Here is a 19,605-nt window from a genome sequence, read left to right as displayed (position 1 = left end):
TTATCGGTCAAAATATCCAGTATTATTTAGGAAGATATATTTCAATTTCCCTTTTTAATACAATAAATTCTATTCACAAATTTCAAATTAATAGCAATCACATTAGATCCCTCCAAATATTTCTGCTAAAATTGCATATTCCTACTGTGGCAAACAAAAATATCATATTAAGAAAAGAGAAATACCTTCATGTGAAAATTATGGTCCATGGACAGAGAACATTCCCTTCCTGACAGAGGGCATGAACCACCTCATGATTTAACCATTACTACTTGGAGTGCAAGGAATTACTGCACACTTTATACTATGATTATGTCTACTTTGGGTCAGCTACACAATTTATTCGTTGTATGCAATGAGACGTGACTAGACTCTCAAGAAGGAGGATGCTGTATCTCTTTGGGGTCTAGACTTTGATTATTATTGGAACTTGGACATGTGGCCCAGGCTTTGTTTCCAAACTGATGAACACACATCTAAGAAAGCCTTTAGTTTAGACATGCAGTTCTGTTAAAGGTGCTATATTTCATTTCATCATTGAATGTGCCAACTCCCAAAAGGAGGGCTTGTAAGAAATAACTATTAGAGCCAAGCATAAATGGACCACTTTCAGGGTTGTGATTCTGCAAGTTCAAAGGCTATTTAGAATAATTGTCCCCATCTCCATACGACAAATGCATACTGCCTATTTTTAGAAACAGATAGAAAGAACAGTGGCTATAAAGCCAAAAATCAAAGAAATCCATGTCTATGATATCCTAAAATCCCACCCCAAATTACAAGGAATGAGCTGCCTTCATTCATGTTCACAGGATCCCTGGTAGATCCCTGCTCTACTTAAGACAATGTTGATCTCAAAATTTCAATGACAATTCTGCACAATTTTCTAAGGAATTCAATAAAGAACAGCTCAAGGTCATGAAGTATCAATCTACCCCATTATCTTAATAGTTAAACTGTATGTACATCTTTCAAGAATGATTTAACCAAGCCATTCAAACAATTGCCAACTTTAAATAATTTTAAACACTCACCACTAGTGTCTATTCTTAGGTTATTTTTTTAGATCAACAGATGGGGCCATCTCTATCTATATCTATGTCTATGTCTACATCTACATCTACATCTATGTCTATATCTATATCTATAATTTTTTACCTAGTTTAGAATTTTGATATATAGGGCTAAATTGCCCTTTTGAAAACTTTTACTTTCCTACTAGCCTATAGTATTTCTTTATTTCACCACATCAACTCCAAAAGCAGGTATTTCATTATTGCTATTTTTTAAACATTTTGATGGAAGAAAATTATGTCTCATTCCTATTTGATTTACATATCCTTGTTTACCAATATGTAAAGTTGTTTATTTCCTTTACCAAAAGCCATTTATGCTTCTGTATAATTTTTTTCACTTCATTTGCCCCATTTTCTATTGGTATGCCTATAGAACTTTTTCCTATTGTCTTAAGTAAACTTTATTCTTTAAATCATAACAATATTTACTCACTGTCTCTCCTTTATGCTGCCATTTGGTCTCCAGTTCAGTGTTTCCATTTTTATTTTACCTATGTTTATATATAAATGCATATATAAAATTTTGTACATTTGTGTATAGTGGTATTTTCCTTTATCCACACTGTTCTATATCTATTTTAGAGAGATGTACCAAAATATGGCACATTATGCAATTTTTCCAGCATATTTTGTATATTGTTGATATTGAAATCTATGCCATCTGTTACTTATATGGCTGTATGACATATATAAGTAGATATTTTTTATATTAATACAGTGGTCTTAGTACTTTTAAAATACACAAACTCATAATGGTGAGGCTGGAGATCTATATCAATAAAACATCAATTTACATTTTAGTCTATGTTATAATTGGTAACATTGCTCCCTCTACTGGGTAATATTTTCTTTCCTTGAGGAAGTACATAGTGAGTACAATGACTTTTGATCTTAGAATTCACCCCAAATATAAAACATGTTTGGTCTTGCTTTTTCTAGTGGGAAAATTAAATATTATGGTTGCAAGTTGAGTATAATTAATATTTTTTGGTATATATTCACAGTATTACTGAACTCTGTGTACTTTTACATTGATTATTGAATTTTAATCTCTATAGTTTTTTCCATTTAGGATCCATCAAATTAGTTAATTGAGGTGATATGACAATTTTATTTGTGTATCAAAAAATTAGGAATTTGCTCTATCCAGTGTAGAATGCAAATTATGTGCACAAGAGGCAGATGGCAGGTTTAACAATGTTCCAGACAAGAAAAGATAATAACACTGAGCTGTGAAATAATAATCAATCACCTCACAGAAGAGTAGAGATCCAACTAAAAAAAAATGATGGAGAAAAATCTCTACAAGGAGAGAATTAGGCTTTTTAGAATAAGCTTTAGAGTAGATAACTTACTAAAGTAAATGAGGAAGTGTGTGGTGGGAGTGTGGAGCAGAGTACCAGATAGAATTGAACATTTTCTGAAGTAAGTCACACCCTTGAATTTAATTTGAATAAGTGTGCTAGCACCTCAAAGGAAACAAACATCTTATCCATCTGGTTGCCATCAGTGCCTGGGTGCTTGCGTGTTTACTGAAGGGACAAATGAATGGATTGGGGAATATGAATAGTATAAAAATGAAAACTTACTGATGATTAGGTTAATAAAACTATAGTAGATACCCAACTTCAAGGTTAAGCTAATGTTGGGGTGAATATTTTTCTTACATTGCCTACAGTTATATCTTTCTATATCTCCTAAACTATCAAATTTAGGAATAAAAATACATTTAAAATAATAATATAGTATCCTATCTAATAAAAGAGTAATATGCAAATTAACCATCACTCCGCTACACCCACAAGCCACGCCATAAGCCACACCCACCAGCCAATCAGGAGTGAATATGCAAATAAACCCAACCAAGATGGCTACGGCCACAAAGAGCAAGAGGGAGGCTTGGGTTTCCCTGGCAATGGAGGAAGCCAAGCTTTCCGGCTGCCCGTGTTGGCCTAGGCTTCCACTCAAGGCTACAAAGTTTCAATGATAGAAGATAAAATAAATCCCAACAGAAATGGCAGCAGCCACAGAGCTGGAAAGAGCAGGAGGCTAGGGTTGCCCCCGGTGATGGAGGAAGCCAAGCTTCTGCAGCCCTGGCCGGCCCAGGCCTCCGCTTAAGGTTACAAAGTTTCAATTATAGAAGATACATAAATCCCAACAGAAATGGCTGCCTCCTCGGAACAAGCAGAAGGCCTGGCTCCGCTCCAGGCTACAAAGTTTCAATTGTAGAAGATAAATAAACCCCAGATACCAGGGCCTCTGCTTGGGTCACCAGGGGGTGTGGCCGGCCTGCAAACCACCACAGGCCCCTCACCCAAGCTGCCCCACGCCCCAAGGGAACCCCCACCCTGATCCGGGACACCCTTCAGGGCAAACCAGCTGGCCCCCACCCATGTACCAGGCCTCTATCCTATCTAATAAAAGAGTAATATGCATATTGACCACCACTCCAACACACAAGATGGCTGCCCCCATGTGGTCAAAGATCCTGCCCCCATGTGTTCACAAGATGGCCACCACCAGATGGCCAGCAAGGGAGGGCAGTTGGGAGGGACCAGGCCTGCAAGGGAGGGCAGTTGTGGGCGATCAGGCCAGCAGGGGAGGGCAGTTGGGAGGGACCAGGCCTGCAAGGGAGGGCAGTTGAGGGCAATCAAGCCTGCAGGGGAGGGCAGTTAGGGGTGACAAAGCTGGCAGAGGAGGGAAGTTGGGGGCGACCAGGCCTGCAGGGAAAGGCAGTTGGGAGGGACTCAGGCCTGCAGGGGAGAGCAGTTTGGGGAGACCAGGCCTGCAGGAGAGGGCAGTTATGGGTGACCAGGCCTGTAGAGGAGGGCAGTTGGGGGGGACCCAGGCCTGCAGGGGAGAGCAGTTGGGGGGGAACCAGGCCTGCAGGGAAGGGCAGTTAGGGGTGACCAGGCCTGCAGGGGAGGGCACTTAGGGGCAAACATGCTGGCAGGGGAGCAGTTAGGCATCAATCAGGCTGGCAGGGGAGTGGTTAGGGGGTGATCAGGCTGTCAGGCAGAAGCTGTTAGGGGCAATCAGGAAGGCAGGCAGGTGAGCAGTTGGGAGCCAGCATTCCTGGATTGTGAGGCCCACCAGGATCGGGCCTAAACGGGCAGTCGGACATCCCTCGAGGGGTCCCAGATTGGAGAGGGTGCAGGCTGGGCTGAGGGACACCCCTTCCCCCGTGCATGAATTTCATGCACCAGGCCTCTAGTTTAATATATTTAAGTAATATACTAAGTAACATAGATAGATTGACATTTGGATTATCCATCACATTAAATGCATGTTTTATTCTTCTACTACTGATTAACAAATTATTACAAACTTACTGGCTTAAAACAACACCCATTTATTATCTAAGTTATGTAGGTCAGAAGTCTGGTTTGAGTGAGTTCTCTTCTTAGGGTCTCAAAATGTTAAAATTAAGGATGCATTAGAGGTAAAGAATCCTGGATTGGGTTCTTATCTGGATCATGAGAATTGTGGATTGGGTTCTTATCTTCCAACCTCATTCAGGTTATTAAAAGAATTCAGTCCCTTGGGGTTGTAGGACTGAGGTTCCTGCTTTCTTACTGGCTGCCAACTGGGGGACATTCTCAGGTCCTGGACATCCCCACCATTCTCTGCCAAATGGCTCTATCGATAACATGGCAGTGCCATCCTTTAAGGCTAAGAGTATTTGCTACAGCTTAGAGTTCTGACTTCTTCCACCCTGACATTTAGACCTTTTAAAGGGGCATAAAAATTACTACCAATATATTTTGTATATAATTAGACCAATCAGGAAAGTTTCCTTTATGATTAATTCAAAGTCAAGTGATTAGGGGTTTTACCTACTTATATAATAACCTTTTGGTCACATAATGTAACATGCTCATGGAGTAACACCCCACGATATTCACAGATTTTTCTTGCACTCAAGGGGATGGATATATATAAGGTTTGTACACCCAGAGGGAAAATATTGGCGTCATCACAAAACTCTGCTGATCATAGGCCACCTGCTAGCCCCAATGCTTCATTTCCCTCTCAGGTACAAAATACATTCACCCTTTCCCAAGGCTCACAAGAGTATCACTCCATTACAACATCAACTCAAAGTCCAAAATATCATCTTAATTTCACCAGCTCAAAGTAAAAACTTTCACCATCTCAGTCATCTAAAATGCTACAAATGAGGCTCCTGAGAGCAGACCTTGAAGAAGCCTGACCTTCAGTCCCAATAGTTCTATATGTATGTACTCATGAAGCCAAAGAGACAAGCTACCTGCCCCAACACACAATGGTGGGACAGCCATAAGATAGCATGTATAAAGATTCTGGCTCACCAAAAAGAGAATAGAGAGTGAACAGAAGCCACTGGTCCATGACAATTTTAAAATCCAGCAGGGGGAAATGTTTGATTTTTCTTGATATGTTTCAGGTTCGAGGACTTAATCCTCTGTAGCTGTGGACTTTTCCCTCCAAGCTCTTGATTCTGCTGTCTGAGTCATCCTTTTTTTTCTCATGAAAGGTAACATATGTTTGCAGCTGAGTTAGTTTTATCACTTGCTTCACACCATTAGGATTTTGGTTTTCTGACAACCTTTCTGCATTTTGTACTTGCTGTCCCTTTCAGTCCAAGTTGACAGTGTTTATGCTGAAATAATTTTCTCAAGAACCTCGTGGACTGTGGACATTGCTTAAAATTCACTAGGTTTTGCTCTCTTACACTAAAGTCACACCCATAAATCTGTTTGCGATCACCCTTTGTCTCTCCGTGGCTCCCACTGAGATCGCTGAAGGTCATTACCTTTAATCCTCCAGGAGGCCTTCTGTTAGGCATACCATTAACCTCTCAAAATGACCTTTTAGCTACTGACACTGTGATCTTTTGATATTTCTGATGATTAAACAAAGGTTGTGTGGTTACAATGTTTAATAAGTTTTACAGTTCACTTCAGAATATATTTAAATGTTAAATAAGTTATCTTTCTTAAAGAATACAAGTCACACTTAATACTTAAAAATATTATGATCTCTTTTGCAGTACCACTATATGTGCCCATCTCCACTAGATAAATATCAAAGCAAAACTACAAAGGCAATGATTAAATTAGTTTCAATTGAAGATTATTGTAAATTTATGAGATAATCATGAAGAATGCCATTGTAATACTCATCATTCAAATGAGAGTAATTATCTGTTACTGTGTAGGAACATAAAATGTAGAGTGCTTTCTTCCTATGGAGGAAGAGTACCCTGTGTCTTCTGGATTAGTCACTGAAAAGTCCACCCACTTAAATGATTTCTCAAAATAATTTAATTATATGCTTGGGAACTTTTACCTTTTACTCAAGTAGAAATATTTCTAACAATATATGCGCAGTATGATATCATTCACCATTTCTTATATAAGAAAAAAATTTAAATACTCATAGATCTTCATCAATCTTAGAGTTGGAAGGGACCAATATTGCCTGAATTTCTTTAAAAAAAATGACAAGAATTTTGGGTATTCTTCCCCCCCCCCCTCCAAAATACCTTGCTGAAATAAAGATGGACTATTTCTAACATTTTGATCAACTATTGAAATGAAGAAATAGATAGCAACCTGCTTTTTAAATCTGCAATAATGCTGGCTAAGTTATTTAACACACTCTATGATGGTATCAAGATTTAGAAAGACTGAGTGACATTCAATACTTCTGGGAATCTAGAATTCTCGCACTGGATAATTAGAGAGGAATTTAAGACCTGAACTATTTATTCACTATACTAAAGAACTGTCTGATAGATTTAGCGTTTATGAATTGAAAAAAGATTGGCTACTGTGCCCATCATTGAGAAATCCTTGACATTTCAGATATATTTGAAAATGTATAGCTTCAAATTACAAGGTGCCAATTTGTTAAAGGTAAATTTCTCAGGATTATTTTCTATTTGCATTCATTTATTAAACATGAATTATTCAAGGTTTCTAAAGAATATCCCAAATATATATCTATGAGTATGACTCACTATTTGTTAGAACACAATTTTCTGAAATTGCTATGCTTTGCACCTAAGTCTGGGTATCACGCATTGTGCCATTTTATATATTTTCTGAAACTTTTTATATTTACTCCCTTCCCAAGCATTTCTCTCTCTTTGCCTATTTTAATAGAAACTCTGTAGGTGCAGACCTATTTGAAATAAATGGGACTGCAAGAGAAGCTTACTGAAGAAAACCTACCAAATATTTCTACATATGTCTTTAAGATTTACACTCAAACTTCAGCAGACACTGCTGCATCAGTTCTGTAAGCTTTGTAGGAGCTCAACCAAATACAGGGAACTCCTAATTTCCTAGCCAAATAGTGGGAATTGTCTTAATCAAGGTTTTGATACATAAGTAGACAGAATGTCATGTGTAAAACTCTCTCCTGTCACTGGATTCCGAAGAAAGAAAGGGACTTTCTGTGATTTCAGTAAGTTACCCAAGCACACCCTGCTGGGCTCATACTGCACCGAGAAAACACCACTAACAGCTATGAGACTTGCTTGCATCACTGCACACATGGGAAGGACAGCCAGCCCAGAAGCTTACGTTCTTGAAAGGATGTGAAGAGCATCTGAAATCGGCTGTTCCGACTGCCCTCGTCCGCCCACATGCGGATCACCCCCAGGCCTGTGCGCAGCATGACGTCATTGGCCACCGTGCTGCAGAACTTGGCTTTCAGGTCCTCCACTGAACTGCTGCCGTCATACACGGCCACAAAATTCCTCTTGCATTCATTTGAGTTCTGCATCTCATAGTCCAAGAATCGCAAGTAGATCTGTAACACAAAAAGGGCACAATAATTTCCCCGAATCAAAATGTGGAAGAAGTACAGTACCAGAACTCCCTTTCTCTTTCTCAGACTCACAAGACAGTCTTGATTGCAATCAATGGTATTATTTTTCCCTGTGGATAACAAGAAGGAAGGATGTATGAGTAAGTTTAAATTGTGTTTCATATTTTTTCAAATGTTATTATCCTTTCTTTATGTAAATGTCCCATTTTCCAAGGCTGAGGATTTTTATCCCAAATGGTCCTATTTCTCCTTATAACAGCACAAATATGTTATATTTATATTCCTGATGCATTTCTTAAAGTTCTGTGGCTCCCACTTACTTCCAAAAATGTATGGATCTAGATAATTTGTATTAATACCAAAGGAAAACAGAAGGTTACAAAAGGTAGTCTCTGACTTCGCTATGTTGAAATTTTTTCACATAACTACACTGCTTCACTTTTGAGTTATATTATATATAAATAGCTAACCTACGATTCTTTTCAACATGATATAGAGAATAGTCATTTAGCTAAGGCCACATAAATACAAATTAACAGTTAATGAGTATAAGCTATTGTGCAATCTACTTCATAGGTTATTTTCAAGACTCCCAACAACTCTATAAAGTTTTGTTGTCACATTCAAAAAAAAAAACAACAAAAAACAAAACAACCCAGATGAGATAAACTGGAAATTAGATATGAGGTAGCCTCTAACTCCTTGGTCTATAATCCTCCCACACAATCACACTGCTTCACACATACTTTTATGATCAACAGTTAAGATTTGACTCTGTTCCAAGGTGCATTAAAAACTACAAGCAATTAACTCAACCAATGATAGATTTTAAAAAAAAAAGTCATATGTCCATTTATCCACTAATTCAGCAATATCTACCCCCTGGCCTCTTACTTTGTCTTGGACACTACTCAAGGCACTGAGGATGGGATGGGGAACATGAGGATGAGGGCCAGGGATGGAAATGTGTGTCCATTAAATCATGGCAGAAAGATGAAAGTCAAACTGTGAGAAGTGAAAACTCAGGCACCCTAAGAAGGCTATCTGACTGGGTTCTGGAATTAAGAAGGCATCTTCCATACAGATGTTTCTGAAGTGTTTTACATTTTTTTAAACATGAATTCCTACAGGCTATTTCCTCTTAGATGCCCTTTTATTAATGTATCACTTAAAAACTAAAGACATGCATTCAATTAAAAATTCAACTCTTTCATTACTCAATATTACGTTTTTCTTATTTTTCACAATCTATGAATCTTATAAGACTTTTTTTCCAGACCTCCCCCAACCCCCGCATTAATAAATTTTATTAGCCTGGCTGATGTAGCTCAGTGGTTGAGCATCGACTTATGAACCAGGAGGTCATGGTTCGATTCCTGGTCAGGGCACATGCCTGTGTTGCAGGCTCGATTGCCAGTAGGGGGTGTGCAGGAGGCAGCCGATAGATGATTTTCTTAGATCATTGATGTTTCTATCTCTCTTTGCCTCTCCCTTCCTCTCTGAAATCAATAAAAACATTGTAAATTTTTTTTGTTATTTCAGATAAAAGAAATTTCTCTTATGTTCTCAATATTCTCATTGAGTGGGGCACTAATTCTTATTAATTTAAGCCTCAGAAAAGTGGGTTTTTTTTTTACCTCCACTGACACTTCTGTGATATTTCAAGTTTCCCAACTGTCCTGGGTGTTTTTCCAGTTCACCTCCAATGCCTGCCCCAGTAAAAGTTTCTAAAAAAGCAAATCTAATACTCTAAAATCTTTCACTGGCTTCCAAATGGTTATAATGAAAAAAATTTAAAATCCATAAACTGGAAAATTTTCCTTCTTATCTTTGAACATCACAGTTATTTTATGTACATAACATAACTTCTACAAGAAGTAAGCATTTTCCATTCTCTATCTACCAACTTCTTCCTGAATTTTCAAGATCTAGTTCAATGGTTGATTGGAAATTCTGTTTTCTTTATTGACTTCATTTGTTCAACATCCATCATATATTATTTAAATGCCAGTGTTTTAAGTGCTACACATAAGGATAATGATATAGAACAAAGGACATTTTTATTATTTTAATGCAATAATTCTCAAAACAACATATTTATAAAACTCTAAACTATAACATAAAACCAAAAGACACAGTGTGTTGCAGAATTATAAGGAACACTTGTCATAACCATCTTAAAATGCAACAAACAAGGTTTAGAAAACTTAAGTTTCTTTCTCAAAGTGACACAGGCCCCTAAGAGCAGTAATGAATTCAGCTTGTCCCAACAATATGCCCCCTAGTATCACACTACACAGCCTCACATACATATTTTTAAAATTCTCACAGGCTTATATTCCATAAAGAAAGTTAAAATCTTAAAGTAAACAAGCTACAACAAAATTAGTAAATAAGCAAAACCATTTTCCTTTCCCTAAAGGGGCAAGGGAACGTTGACCATTGAGATGTAAGTGGGGTTCATGGAAAATAAAGGTGTCCCTCTGAAGTCAATGGCTGTCTTCAGTTTTCTCCAGAGATACAGTGACTTGAAAGAAGAATATTGCTACCATTAGAGAGGCAGTGTGTATATCCCACCCACATTTGCTCATGTGACGGTTCTAGAGAGAAGCTGTATTTTCCCTAGAAGGTGATTGATTTGCATTCTCACATGAACTGCAATGACCTACATCTATGTGCCTTCTATAGTTAAGGGCCATTCTTGTTAGACATAATACTAATTTACAGAGGAAGTGAACAATTTTATTCTTCATTTCTGAAGTATTTGGTTATTTTTTAATTTTTTCCTTATCAATCAAGAAAAGAAATAAAACAAGCCAGTGGGTATTTAGCTTTGCTGGTGCAGGGCTGTTACTACAAATGTCATTAGTTAGAAAAGTGACCCAGGTTTCCCACACTTACTCTACTAGGCCTCAAGTAAAAGCCCTCCCTGCATTACGATTTAAATACTATTCCAGCAGTTAAAGCTCGTGCCATAGCATCACTGAGGGGATGGGTGCCACATGACAATGTTTTTACTCAAGAGAATAAACGACAGAAAGCTCCCTAGTCTCTCTGCTGAAAAAAAGAGAAAATGACAAACAGAATCGTCCGTAACTCCAGTAAAATAGTCCAATTATAATCTCTCAGTAAATCATTTGGATGCATTCTTCTTTCAAATCAATCACAAAGTTCGAGCTGACAAAATGATTTATTAAACACGACTTGGGAAGCTTCAGAACGCATACGCAATTTCTAGCAATATCTGTCTTCCCATCACATTAATAAGGAGAGCAGGGTCCCTTTTGTATACTTACAGCAGGTAAATCTAGCCAACAATTTGCTAAGTAATATATTTACAAACATTTAATCCTGACCATTCAACCTGGTCCCTCCCTTCACATCACAGTGATGTATAGAAAACACGCATTGTTTGGGGCAGTTATTTAAGACTTGCCAGAACAGTTTTCTCCAAGATAAATACAAATTAAATACACACAGTCTAAGAAACACTGTCCATAGTTTCAAAACTTTACACTTCGATAAATAAAGCCACATTCAAAAAAACGTGTATGCAGTCCCTGACACTGAAAGATTGCTGGTTCAATTCCCAGTCAGGGCACATGCAGGAGAGAGCTGATCTATGTTTCTCACATTGATCCTTCTCTCTCTCCCTCTCCCTTCCTCTCTCTCTCTCTCTTAAAAACAAAAACAAAAAAACAAAACAAAAAAAAAACAAGAAAAAACTAACACACACACACGATTATATATATATATAAATGTGTAGCCAGGACTTGTGCGGTTGCTGTTTGATTGTGACTGGACAGGCTAGGCCATGTCCAGCAGGACACCCCATGAGTTTGGGAGGCAGCAGCATCCAGAAGAAAGCCAAAATGTCAACCTCTTTTCTGGAATGTTGATAAAACACACACCCTACAACAAATCTCAATATAACATTATAAACATTACTAGTGGCCCAGTGCACGAAATTAGTGCACATTCAAAGGGGATTATTAATTAATTAGAGGAAATAATTTAATATTGCTATTTGCCCTTCCTCTATAATAGAAGTGTCAGAGATGAAGAAAATTAGTAAAATGTATATGAAAACCTTCCTCCTGTCAGAGTCTGGGGCGCACCACGGGACCCAGAGTCAAGTCCCCGCCCACCCACATGCACCTCAAAATTGCATGAGAATGAGACCCGGCGCCCCTCCCCCCCCGCCCCCATTGGGCTAGATCCAGACCTGGCCAGTCCCACCCTTGTCAAGCCTGGCCAGGCAGGGGACGCAGCTTCAGGTCCCCTGGCCTGGTGCTAGGATGGGAGACATGGCCTGAGGTCCCCCATCAAGCCTTGCCAGGCACTAGGAGTGGGGCACAGCCTCAGGTCCCCCGTCAAGCCCCACCGGCATGGGGGGGCAGCCTCAGGTTCCATGTCTAGCCCCACTGGGTGGGGAGCACAGCCTGAGGTCCCCTGTCAATCCCCACCAGGCAGAAGGGAGCAGCCTCAGGTCCCCCAGCCTGACACCAGGGTGGGGGCACGGCCTGAGGTCCCCTGTCAAGTCCTGCCGGGTGGGGCATGTGGCCTGAGGTCCTCTGTCAAGCCCTACGGGGGCAGGGGAAGGCGTAGCCTCAGGTCCCTGCTGATTGCTCATTAAGGCTCCTTATGGGAACTTGGCTCCAGCTGTGGGTGCAGCCATCTTTGTGATAGAGTGATGGTCAATTAGCATATTCCCTCTTTATTAGATAGGATTTTCAGATCACAATAAACAAATATCAAACATTTAAAAAGTCCATCTGAGTAGCCTCCAAAATCCAGTAGTGCAAAACTGAGATATCATTGAAAAACAAAATTGAACTATGATCTTTTCATTGGTAGTTACCTAGCCAGTTAAATTTTTCACTTTGTTTACCAAATTTTCATTTCCCTTTTTCGAGATAATAAGGGCAAACTCAATCTTTAGAACCCTAAAAGGTATTACTGTGATCCATTAGAGTTACTACCCTTTGTCTATTGAATTAGTTTCCTCCTGGCTCTGTAACAAATTACCGCAAATTGAGCAGCTTGACACAATGCCCATTTATCATCTCTGTAGGTTACAAATATGAGGAAGCTGAACTGCAGTCTCTGTTAGGAGCATATATATGAGGCAGAAAACCCAAGTCTTTGCAGCTTGTTTTCTTAACCATTTACCAGGGATCCGTTTTATCTCCTGGAAGTCAGTCTTAGCTCTTCACTCTCTGACTTCCCCTTTGTCCGCAGCAAGAGAAAACTCTGATTTTTAAAAAGCTCCTGTGATTACATTAGGCTCACCTGGATAAACTCTCTTTTAATTAACTCAGAGTGAATGGATTGGGAACCTTAATTGCATCAGCAAAATCCCTTTGCCAGGAATTTAACATAATCAAGTGTGTGATATTTTATCTCATTCGCTGTCCCAGGGACTAGGCTGGACATCAGGGGTCATCTTTAAGATTCCGCCTACAGCAATTAAGCTCATTATATAATTAACACAACATCACTATGAAATACTGACTTACTATATTTATCACGTTTTCTGATTATTTTACCCTAATTTTATTCAAAAGATTTTTGAAATAAGGAACAATGTATTCAAAATTAATTTGAAGTTTTAAATGTTGGATAATTACTAAAAGCTAGAGTTTTATTCTCCCAAGACCTAAAGTTATTAAATTATCTCCATTTATACATTTTTATATGCCTTTGACCAATCTCTTTTCCTGACTTACAAATTTGACCATTTCCCCACATAGTGTGTTTTTGTGGACTGTACTGGGAATTGGGAGATGAAAATCTTTTTCAGCACTGTTACTAACTAGACAAATATTTGGGCAGTCATCCATTACAGACTCATCAAGTTTTGGTCTTGAAAGGAGTTTAATATTATCTGTGCCCCAAATTTACTTGATTTTTTAATTATTATACAATATCCCTGCCAAACTACTTGGATTCCTCCTATAGAATCTCATTTGATCTTTGGGAAGATCAAACAAAAACAAAAACCTAATCTATATTGAATCAAAAGCTATATTTCTCCAGTTTCGAACATTCAAATACATTGCAGTACTAAACCCCAGCAGACTAGCCTAACCTCTGATTCCTGTCAGATGACAGTCCTTCAAAAGTTGGAAGATTGCTACCACATCCATTTCTCTAGATAGACATCACTTTATTTTTTCCATGAGTTTTAACTGGATGGCAGACATTTTGCTTGGCACTAATAAGTAAGCCAAATTTCATGAAATTAACATTCAAGTAGTTAACATGATTTGATCTCACCCAACATTTGTTTCTGGACCAGACCCAGAACAAGACAGCATGATACCCTTCCACCATTCTTGCTCTAGAAGCTATATGAATACCAAAGACTTGGTGACAAAGGCATTTTCCTTCATCCAATTGTTAACCCTTATAAAAACTTCATCACCCTGACTCAGCTTATTCATCTGTCAAATGAGCTAATGAGTAATAGATTTCCAAAGTTCCCCCTGACTGGTATTCCAAATTCTAAGAAACTGGATTAATCACATTCTAATTAAAGATGACCATCTGTGTTACTATTCTCAAACAAAGCAGATATCATATATTGTATTCTTAATTTATATATTTCATGTGCATTTTAATAGAGCCCAAATAAGCAAGATGTTTCAATCACCAGTTATCATTCAAATATCCACCCAGAGCCAGTTCAAGTTTAATTTTTACTTTGATTGTCTTTTCTCATAAGCTGCTAGGAACTCCATAAAAATAGAAAACCCACATAGGCAGTCACCTCCAGTTCTTGCTTTTATCCATTTATTCAAAGCTACTTCCTATACTGTAACCTTTAATTTAACAGAGAAAGTCTGTCACAATTGAGCCATCTTTGTCAAGCTCTGCAGGTGGCTTCCCATTTGGGTCATAGAATGTCAAATTCTGTAACAGACAGGTACATTGGGTATTGTTGTTCTGAGATTGTACAAAAGACAGCCTATTTACCAGCTGGGAAAAGGTGTGTGTTTATACTTCCATTAAAACCCTCTCTGTAACAGTGACAGTGACAAAGATACTGGCTGTGACAGTAAGTGGTACTCATATGTGTCCAGTTGAAAAAAATACTTTTAAAAATCTTTCATTCATAGAGTTTAAGAAAAATGTAGCACGTGCACATGAAACCACAGATTATGTCAAAGAACATAAAAGAGCAACCCAGCTCCTTTGTAAATAGATGAAGTGAGTTGAGTTTTATGGCACCAATAGCCTTTTATTTTTTTTAAAAGGAGGAACCACTGCCTTTCTTTGCTATGCAATTAATTTTTTCAAAGATTTGTTTAGATGCAAAGTGACCTGCAAGTGACAAAGCCGGGAGGTGGACCATGGTCTCTGAATCTCCATACTGAAGGCTTGGGGAAAGGGTGCCACACTTCCAAATTATATGCAGATCCCAGAGTCCTAGCAGGAGAAACCAAGTGAAGAAAGACAAAGTATATCCTGAAATACAGACTCCTTCAAAGATGACTCTTCTTCCCCTTGTCCTAAATATCCAGCCACCAAATTCTGCAATATCTATAGGTACAGTTCCCTTCATCTGTCTACCACCATAAGCTAGTCTCCATGATGGGGATTACTACTTACTGTTAACCCCTCTGTCACAGGGAGAACTGTTTTCCCTGATATAGATCTGATCACATCATTTTCCTGCCCCACACATTTCCAGGTATCATTAACACCCTCTTGGGTCCTGTTTGCCATGGACCTTTTTACAAGTCTATTTTATCTGCCAGAGATCTGTGGATTTGTAAACCCTGGACTATTTCTTTCCTCAATGTGATTTTAGGTTAAAAAGCATAAGTTTAATTATACTTAGAACCTTTCCTTATGGATAACATTTCAATCCGTTTTTCAGAGGAGTGGAGCTATGGTAGAGTCTATTGTTCAGATTATCTAATGATCTTTAGCACCATCTCCATATTACTTATGATGTGAAAGTTACACTGAACGGGGGAAGACAAGTTGCATTTCAAAACCCAAATAAAATGACAGCTTATTGTGGTGCTCTGAAATGCACTGAGCACATCCCGTTTGCTGGAAGGTTGTACAGGCTGTAGACACTCCCCAAGTCAACTGTGCAGTCTGGGTTTGACCTTGAGACTGACCTTGGATCGTGGAGGTGCTCGGATGTACCACTTGCAATCAACGGCCTCGCTAGCAGAAGCTTTGCCTTCCTTCATAATTTGTATAGATTCCACAATTCCTTCAGGACCGCCCATTTCAAACTCACACACTAAATAACAAAATGCCAAACAAACACAAAAATGGAGCTTGAATAATAAACCAAAAGTATATTTCATAGCAGAAAACAAAGGCCTCTGAACATTATTAAAAATCTATTTTACCAACCTGGTAATGGTTTCAAAACTCCAAGGTCCTTAAATTCAGGATCTTAAAAATTGAGAAAAAGACAATTAATGTTATTCTGCATTTGTTACAGAATAATAAATGTTGATTAACATACCATTACATGGTGCTGTGTAACATACCATTAAATGATTCAGAAATCTGCCTAAAAATCCACATTAGGGGAAATTAAATGCTTAAATCAGAACTGCATGATAATATTGATTGAAATGTTAATTTATATAACATATTGTTATCACTATAGAGTTTTTATCAATATAAAATAAGCTGTTTTTTTTTTAAACCTTCCAATGCCATTCTGTCCTCAAATCATCAGATATGAATCTAACTCATTATTTCTAAGTCCATAATTGGACAATATATATTTTTGTAAAATATATGCAATAGATAATTCAAAGTTTGGGTAAACTGCCATTTATTCTAGATACAACTACTAGCATTTTGTCTGTTTTGAAAGATTCTATAAATTGTTGAAACACAATTTTCAAATGAAATATTGGAAAGCACAGAGTTAAGACGTAAAACCTAAGACTCCGGTGGACTGCACAATCTCTTTTTCATCTAATCTTTTCCCTAACTTTTCATGCCATGTTGTGTCTACTCATCACCCATTCTCCCCGGCTTCCTCTCAACCTGCAGCAGGTCCAGGTTACTTTCTCATGAGCCTCAGAGGAGTCCTTAGGTGATAGAAACCCAAAATGATGGTCTCCCTTCTATGCCTGGGAATTGATTTTGAGATAGGCATGCAGTCCCCATGATATAAAGGTCAGCCCATGGGAGGGCTTCTGAGAAAGTTTTCCTCAATAATAATAATAGTGACAAGGCAGGTATATTGACAGTGAGCTCATGATGAGTAGAATGGAGAGCTGGAGAAGTGAGTCCTTACCTGTTCACTGGGCTTGGTAGTAACCTTCTGCAGTCATGCTCCCCTGAGGGTCCTTGCTTTAAAAATAATATGAGTCCTTCTACTCTCAGTTACTTTGAATTGGATTTTCTTTTATTTATGGGCAAAGGCTTCAAAGCCTATAATTTATCTTGGAGACACATCATGTCCAATTTAAAAGATGACTCTGAAATTTAATTTTATTTTACTACTAGGGTATTTGTTATAAATTTAAAACCTTGTAAAGTTAGAAATACAGGGTGGGGCAAAGTTGGTTTACAGTTGTGAATATTCGAAATACAGAGTTTATGCTTGTATTTTTATTTATTCATGACTAGTGGCCCAGTGCAAAAAATTCGTGCATGGCAGGGGGGGGTGTCCCTCAGCTCAGCCTGCACCCTCTCCAATCTGGGACCCCTCAAGGGATGTCTGACTGCCCGTTTAGGCCTGATCCCTGTGGAGGGCAGTCAACATCCCTCTCGCAATCCAGGACTGCTGGCTCCTAACTGCTCACCTGCCTGCCTGCCTGATTGCCCCTAACCACTCTGCCTGCTGGCCTGCTCACCCCCAACTGCCCCCCCTGCTGGCCTGCTTGCCCCCAACTGCCCCCCCTGCTAACCTGCTCACCCCCAACTGCCCTGCCCGCCGACCTGATTGCCCCCAACTGACCCCCACTGACGGTCTGCTTGCCCCCAACATGAAGTGATGGTCAATTTACATATTTCTCTTTTATTAGTGTAGATTGCATTATTTTTATATAAAATAATGGCCTGTTCACACTCAACTTCCCCCCACTGCTGGCCTGCTTGCCCCCAACTTCCCCCCCATGCTGGCCTGCTTGCCCCACCTGCCCTCCCCGCTGGCCTGCTCACCCCCAACTGCCCCCCTGTTGGCCTGCTCACCCCCAACTGCCACCCCCCGCCGGCTTAATTGCCCCCAACTGACCCCCACTGATGGCCTGCTAGCCCCCAACTGTACACCCCTTCTGGCCTGTTCACCCCCAACTGCCCCCCCAAGCCTGATCACCCACAACTGCCATCCCATCCTGGCCTGATCACCCACAACTGCCCTCTCTTCTTGGCCCCTAACCACCTCTACCTCAGCCCCACCACCATGGCTTTTTCCAGAAGAATGTCTGGAAGGTCTCCCAGTCTAATTAGCATATTACCCTTTTATTAGAATAGATAGAGGCCTGGTGCATGGGTGAGGGCTGGCTGGGTTGCCCTGAAGGGTGTCCCGGATCAGAGTGGGGGTTTTCTTGGGGGTGAACCCGGATCAGGGTGGCCTGGGCAAGGGGCCTTTGGTGGTGTGCAGGCTGGCCATGCCCCCATTGGGGTGGGGGTCCCCACTGGGTACAGTGCCAGCCTGAGTGAGGGGCTGTGGCAGTTTGCAGGCCAGCCATGCCCCCATGGGGTGAGGGTCCCCGCAGGGGGATGCATGGCCAGCCTGGATGAGGGACTGAGGGCTGTTTTCAGGCTGGCAACATCTCCTTCAGGGTGGGGGTCCCCACTGGGGTGCCTGGCCAGCCTGTGTAAGGGGCTGATGGCTGTTTGCAGGATGGCCATGCCCCCAAGTGGGGACCCTCACCCATTGGGGATGTGGCCAGCCTGGGTAAGGGGCTGAGGGCCGTTCTCAGGCTGGTCACACCCCCCAGTGGGGACCCTCACCCTGATGGTGGCGTAGCCAGCCTGGGTGAGGGGCTGAGGGCTGTTTGCAGGCCCCAACCTCAGCAGCTGACACAGGCGACCCAAGCCTCCCGTGCTCAGGCCGGGCCCCTCCTTCAGCGACCGGCCAGGGCAGGCAGGAAGCTTGGCTTCCTCTGTCGCCAGGGGTGACCCAAGCCTCCCGTCCGCTCTGGCTGGCTTCGTGGCTGCCGCCATATTTGTCCCACTAATTTGCATACTCACTCCTGATTGGCTGGTGGGTGTCATGAAGTGATGGTCAATTTACATATTTCTCTTTTATTAGTGTAGATTGCATTATTTTTATATAAACAACTGTAAACCTACTTTTGCCCCACACTGTATTTTTCAAGGTACTGCTCAGCAATAGTCTAGGGTTGAAATATGAAAGGGTAGTGCTCTTTCTGGAGGGAGTTAGTTCTGGATGTTAAGACTGTGTGTGTATGTACATCCATGTGTCTGTGTGGATGTATTAAACCCACAACTGCATACCCACAGTACTCACCATAGGTTGTTGTTTGTGTGCCTGTTAAACCATAGCATTCACTGTTCTAATGAAATGGAAGGCCTGGGTCAGTCATGATACATTTTAGTCATATCACCTGCTATTTAGACTCAGTTTATTATGGGACATTATTAGAAAGTGGCCATACAATTTGCATCAAGATAAAAATTACTTTGTGTAACTCTTTAAAAGAGTTCTTTTACCTTTCTGGAAAAGGAAGAAAAAAGTACCTGAATGCAATTT

General features: G+C 40.1%; 1 protein-coding gene across 5 annotated transcripts in view; it reads right to left on the bottom strand.

The window, feature by feature from the left end:
- NETO1 (neuropilin and tolloid like 1) overlaps positions 1-19,605 on the bottom strand; it is a 95,589-nt gene that overhangs the window by 23,545 nt on the left and 52,439 nt on the right. For 4 of the 5 annotated variants that reach the window (XM_080686599.1, XM_080686598.1, XM_080686596.1 and 1 more), the window contains exons 5-7: positions 16,275-16,316; positions 16,031-16,158; positions 7,649-7,877 (exon numbers count right to left, since the gene is read on the bottom strand). In XM_080686599.1, coding sequence (XP_080542725.1) covers positions 7,649-7,877; positions 16,031-16,158; positions 16,275-16,316 — 399 coding nt within the window. Of the gene's footprint in view, positions 1-7,648; positions 7,878-15,232; positions 15,327-16,030; positions 16,159-16,274; positions 16,317-19,605 lie in introns of those variants that run through there. The other variant, XM_080686600.1, reaches the window with a different exon arrangement.

This window comes from Plecotus auritus (assembly GCF_963455305.1).
Source record: "Plecotus auritus genome assembly, chromosome: 8".
Taxonomy (NCBI): domain Eukaryota; kingdom Metazoa; phylum Chordata; class Mammalia; order Chiroptera; family Vespertilionidae; genus Plecotus; species Plecotus auritus.
The sequence above is the reverse complement of the archived record's forward strand: the minus strand, read 5'-3'. Positions and strand labels throughout refer to the sequence as shown.